The 6000-nt window shown below is 46.5% G+C and overlaps 1 protein-coding gene across 5 annotated transcripts in view; it reads left to right on the top strand.

Moving 5' to 3' along the window:
• Positions 1-527: 527 nt before the first annotated feature.
• The window catches only part of fgfr3 (fibroblast growth factor receptor 3), a 42395-nt gene continuing 36922 nt past the window's right edge, over positions 528-6000 (top strand). For 2 of the 5 annotated variants that reach the window (XM_048995591.1, XM_048995590.1), the window contains exons 1-2: positions 528-1133; positions 5702-5860. In XM_048995591.1, the coding sequence (XP_048851548.1) occupies positions 5752-5860 (109 nt within the window). In that variant the 5' untranslated portion in view covers positions 528-1133; positions 5702-5751. The remainder of the gene's footprint in view (positions 1134-5701; positions 5861-6000) is intronic. The other 3 variants (XM_048995593.1, XM_048995592.1, XM_048995594.1) reach the window with 2 other exon arrangements.

Raw genomic sequence — 6000 nt, 5'->3', positions numbered from 1 at the left:
ATTGGACTACAGTTATAATAATCGAGACATAGACTGAGACAAACAGGTAGCATACAGAAATAGACCCCACAATTTCCTTTTACCTTAAATGTAACTTTCATTCCTTATTTAAACAATTGTGAACACTTCTTGTCCACGGTGACCTGAGATTGACACCTTCGGGACTATTTTTGGTAAATGATAACCGTCTAGTCTCTCTTGCCTTATTATTATAATTGTTGAGTTTTTTAACGACGTACAAACGAGCCTCTCTTTAACTTAAATGTCACACATTTTTACAAAATTATCACGGCTAAGCGCATAAATATCCTTCACCCGGGCGGTTGCTGTCGATGAGAAAATGCCTTTGTATACGTGTAAATGAAGAGGCTTATCCTCTTGCATCGTTCTCAAGAGTGTATTAAAATTCCTCACAAAGCAGGGACAAGTTAAGTCGACAGAGCCTTAACGTTTATTTACTGGTTGATTGAATTTTGGAGCCGGGGAGGGAGGTGCTAGCAGCCCCCCTCCCGGCGTATCTTCAGATTCCCTCTATCTTGCTGCATTTAACTCTCGAGGGGGGCTGGGACTGGCGCAACGCTCATAGCGGGTCTGGAGCCTGAAATCCGATCCTTGTTAATTTTTTTTCTCGTCTGTACGTCTTGTAGCCCAGCATTCACACATATACAAAACACACGCATCGGGATCAGCGATCGTAACTCCCCCGGAGCAGCCAACGAAAAGCAGCCGCTTGCCTTACAACTCCGGGCACTCCGGCAGGGAGCGTCGCGTACGGCGGACACGCGAGAACCATCACTTCCATTACCTTCAGAAAGTGACGGGAGCCCAGGACCGATTCACCATGCAAGGCATATTCTCATAGAGAAAAAGACCAAAAAACGTTTCACACAACCGCCTTGGACATATAATTTACAACAAATGATTACGTGGTGATAAGGAATTGTTGCTCCACCAGAAATTCTGGCGTTGCAACTTACCCTTGGAAGACTTCGCAACAGTTGAAGACACCCTCAGTCTTGGGATTTAGAATATATTTAAACGTTTTGAATCTATTGCATATCACTGTACATTTGTACGGATTTGGAGGATTTAAACGATTCACACAGGATTACTGTAACATTGGAAACCTACAGGTAATACTTTTTTCTTCACTTTTTTTGCGCAGGGAATTATTATTCTGAATGCTGTATAAGCTGTTTCTAATCATGACTCGCAACTCCTTCGACGTAGTTTTGAGAGATTTTTAGTCAGTGAGGAGAAGAGTTGAGTTTGATTTATTTCCGATTAGTCGTTGCTGACTGCGAACAACTGCAAGTCAGACACATTGTGAGCTGCAGCCACGAGGAGTGGGCTTCTATGTGACTGTCAGAAATCCGTCCCTCAGTCAGGCATTATATGCTGTACAGAGTCCCTAATAAATCACCTGAACCAGGTATCTATAGAGAGCACGGTTCAGACGGCTGGGATGATAGATTTACGAAACTATGCGTTTTCTAGTTCAAGATCATAGCTTGTTAATTATATTTCTATATAGTCTGTTTGATCTCCTTCTACATCATCACAAGCTTAGAATCTGGTGCTTCTGTGATGAATGTTTGGTGTTTCATGTCACTATATATGTAAAGGTTATTTGTTGCTGTAAATAAATATTATTAGTCAGACGCATTTATCCCGATTGAAGAAAAAGAAAAAAAGCAGAACAAGACACTATTTATGCAGGTGTTGAATGTGCATTATTAGAACGCAGAACCTTGACCCAAGTCCCAAATTTACAATGAATTTTAAAGAATGTATCTGCTGCTTATAAACTGAAAACGCCGAATTTTAAACGGAGCGTCCCATCCGATGAAAAGGTTTCCGTGAACAGTCAATGCCGGATCCCTCCGAAACGTCAAACCACGGACTCCGGCTGTGAAGCGGCAGTAGTTATTCTCGGTCGTCATGATTTGAGTTTACCGTAGGTTTTCACTTACAGGTAGCCATGCACCTTGATCCGATCCGTAAAGAAACAACGCGTCGCATTAGCCCCAGTTAAATTCAGTGTTAACGCCAATGCATAGTCTTCTAATCTCATAATTTGCTTACACGTCGAATTAGTGAAAAAGTGACAGTGTCTTAGACGGGGGAAAAAGTTTCAGGCAAAGACAATTTCTGGGCTTTAATAGAATAATATTTGTTAATGAACCGAACAACCGTATACAGTTTCATAGGAGAAGGGACTGAATACCTAAAGCAGCCTAATACATGTTCTCGATAAGATTTTGATTTCAATTGAATTATTTGAATACATGGAATGTAGCAAAGAATTGTATATAACAATAATCATGGGGTAATTTATTATGATGATGATGATGATGATGATGATGATGATGATGATGATTATTATTATTATTATTATTATTATTATTATTGTTGTTGTTTTGTTATGGTTTCTAATGGGTCGTCCAAAAGCCTTGATATGAAACTTAATTAATCAAATCTATTCTGCTAGCCGGATTTCCGGTGATACCGTACAAAACCAGTTTTTTTCTTCAGAGCCACAAATCCCATTCAGAACCATTAACACGAGCTGACGAGAACGACCTAAAGCGGTAATACAATCTTCGCTCTGTTGCGTCAAATGCAGCCACATTAGTAAAGTCCCGTTCAGAAAGGACACGCTATGGTGCAGGAACCTGGCTGTCAAGGAGCCGGGCATGCAACGCTGGACATTAAATGGCGTTGCTGATATAATATTTGACAGGGAGACATACCATTGTATTTCAATATGCGCAACACCCACGAGAGACGCTCATTGTTCCGGCTGTCATATCTCATTGCCTACTACAGGCTTACTTCTTTCTCGAAGACACTTTACAGTATAAAATGAAATTCTCCAGCAGGCCACAGTCCACGTCTTGTTTTTCTCGTCAGTTACGTGTTGGGTATTTATCGAAAGTGATCATTTGCATTAATCTATATGTTATTCCCCTGACATAACGTCGATGCATAATTGCGTTTTCTTGTGTGTGACGTGTCTGCCGAGAGAACCTTACGGTTAAGGTTCCTTTTAGGGTCTGTGGGTAAATGGTGTGGCAGCTTTACATTAATTAACGCTTTAATATAGCCGCGTGACCACGTGACACCAAGGCGACGCTCCGTCTGCCAGCGTGATACCAGTTGACATGTGCAGGACCTTCTGCATTCGCAGGGAATAGCTCTGAAATGCCTCACTGACAGTGTCTGGAAAGGAGTAAAAGAAAAGAAAATGTACTTGGAAATCAAAATTAAGTAAACTCTTTACATGTTCTGCCACAGTTATAACTGGAATGTCATAATCATTATGAAGGCTAGGCTGGCTGGGTCGTGAATAGTCTGGTTTTTATTCTTACACTCAGGGATGCAAGTCTAAACTGGAGGATCAGTCAAGGTAGAGGCTGAATTTCGCTTCTTTTTTCCTGCATTAGACAGGTCTGTCTGGTTTCGATGGAGATATTTTTTTTTCTAGCACAGAACGCAGAACTATTCCAGAACCACCACTACCTTATCAGCTTGAGGAACTTCTAAGACGGAGCAAATCTTCAAACGGATGCATTAGCGCGAGCCATGTGTTCTGCCAGACTGAGAGTGACTCAGACAGGCTCACGTTGCCACGGGCGCGGAGAGAGCGGCGGCTCCTCTCGCTTTCCGCCATCCCATAATTCGGTCAGACAGGATCCTGATCACTAGGATTTATTTCAGAGTTCATGTTTGCTCAGTGACTCCGTGATCTGTCATTTCAGAAGTTAAGCTTCTGCCAATGTACACATTTCTGGGTATTGTACCTCGGTGCAAGGAACGATTCTCAATCAACATCTTTTCTGCTGGCTGTACTGGGCTGCTCTTCACCCACTCCTTAATGGACAAGGCCAACATTCGAACCCTTTCTCGAGTGAAGTTACTTTTTGGATCCTTCTAGAGCAGTGTATCCCATTCCGGTCCTTGGGAACCCACAGACAGTCCATGTTTTTGCTCCCTCCCAACTCCCTCTGAGACAGTCCACATTTTTTTGGGAGCTGGGAAGGACTCGTGTGTGCTGGGAGGGGCCTCCTCTCTATTGACAGATCATGGAGCTGACTGATGGGCCCCGGGCTGCTCCTGACAGCCTTGCGTTCGGGGAGGGTGGCTCTGAACCGGTTCCAGGTCCTCGTCAACACAGACGACTCCGGACGACAAGCACGTCCTTCTGCTGGAAGCAGTCGCAGAAACGCAGTCATATGTGCATAATTCGCTCATAAAAGCAAAGAAGAATATGTTTGCTAATTTAGGTGTTAGAAATGAGGCATGTTTCATCCTAAACACTACAAAATGGTCTGTAAAATAACATCACGAAAACAATAAATACTTGGATTTAAAAAAAAAAATGACAACAAACACCCTGAATGAAAACACTGCGCCGCCGCCAGGGATGAAGCTGAGTTGTGTGACAGGACCATGACGCTGGACGATCTGCAGATCTCCATGCCACTGACGCCAGCTCCTCTGGTTCCTGTGAGCCATACGAGGGCGGCTTCCTGGCCATTCAGGCAGAATAGGTAGAGGCTGGAGAGGCAGAGCGAGGCAGGTGGAGCAACGGCAACCCTTAGTGCTCAGGCTGTGGGCGGGATGGTTCCGTCTTCAGCACCTACTGTGCCCAGGGTGCTCACACACCTGGACCGCACCGTACACCTAGTTGATTGCATGGAGGCAGCCAGCCAGCTGTGTCATATCTCTGACATGGGCTCTGGCTTAGACTGCCTATGGATGCTAGTCTGAACCTCTTGAAACCTACTGATAGGGTCGAATCCCCATAAGGTTATGGGTTCGAATCCCAGCAAGGGCATTTAAAGTGTAGCCCTCTCTCCATTGTAGGTCTCTTTGGCTGAAATGTGTTTTGGCTGAACCTTTTTTTTTCCTTTTCTTATTTTCAAAAATTACTCACTCTGCATTTGTTTCTGGCCAGAAATGTCAAGACGTTAAGTCTGTAGCGGCTCTAAAGTAGGCCTGCTTTCAAACACTCGCTCCCCCCAAGAACGTGTCAGCTTTTCAGCCTCACCGGGCGGAGACGTACGGCCGCGCTCACCTCCACGTGGGGGGTCTGGGAGGGGGGGCGCGGCCCCGGTGGACTAGCACGGCTCGGCCTGCCCAGACAGAGACGGCCCTGTCCTAGGCCCGGCCATTGGCGTACCCGTGGAAACAGAACTCCCAGCCAAGGCCTCCGACAGCAGGCCTCCTCCGCCGCGGTCTGCGCGGAGACCGCCGCTCTTATCAAGTTGTATAAATAAACCTGGGGAGGCGAGGGGTCTCTTTTCATTTCGGCGGCGGGCCGCAGAAAGAGCTTCTGTTTTACCCAGGGAGACGAGGGCTGGCCAAAGAAAAAAAAAAGCGGGAGAAGGCCCACCCAGAGCTGGGAGTCGCATGAAGCGTCTGCATTGTTTGGGGGTGACATTTTTCAGCTGGGGGGGGGGGGGTGGGAGGGGTTACAGAGTCAACGCAGACTGTGTCCAAACCTTAGCGTGTATCTGAGTCCTTATAGGTAATAAAAACGTGGCACTGGAGGGCAGGAGACTCAGCGGAGGGGGGGATTATTTGGGGTGGGGGGCTGAATGCCGCAGGGTGGGGGGGGGGGGTCTTAAAGGCACGGGTGCACATCTGTATGTGTGTGCAACAAGGAGCTGACCGTGTGCTCTCGTCCCTGTGACAGGGGCAGCCGCAGCGAGGGTGACGTCGCCCCCCCCAGTATGAGTGCGGGGCATGTGTGAGCCAGGCTGGAGCCCGTCCCGCCAGGAGGCCATGGCACTCAGCTGTGCCCTCTGCCTCTGCTTCATCTCACTGCTCCGCCCTGCCACTGCTCGGCCCACAGGTGAGTTCCCAGCATGCACTGCTCTCCCACACTGTCCTCCCTACCCTCTCCCGCACACCATCACTGGCTGTCTCACACATAACTCATCAAATTTGACCTAAGATTGTTGGACTCTTGAAATTCTGCACGATTCTGCAGTT

This window comes from Brienomyrus brachyistius, chromosome 25 (genome assembly GCF_023856365.1).
Source record: "Brienomyrus brachyistius isolate T26 chromosome 25, BBRACH_0.4, whole genome shotgun sequence".
NCBI lineage: Eukaryota > Metazoa > Chordata > Actinopteri > Osteoglossiformes > Mormyridae > Brienomyrus > Brienomyrus brachyistius.
The sequence above is the reverse complement of the archived record's forward strand: the minus strand, read 5'-3'. Positions and strand labels throughout refer to the sequence as shown.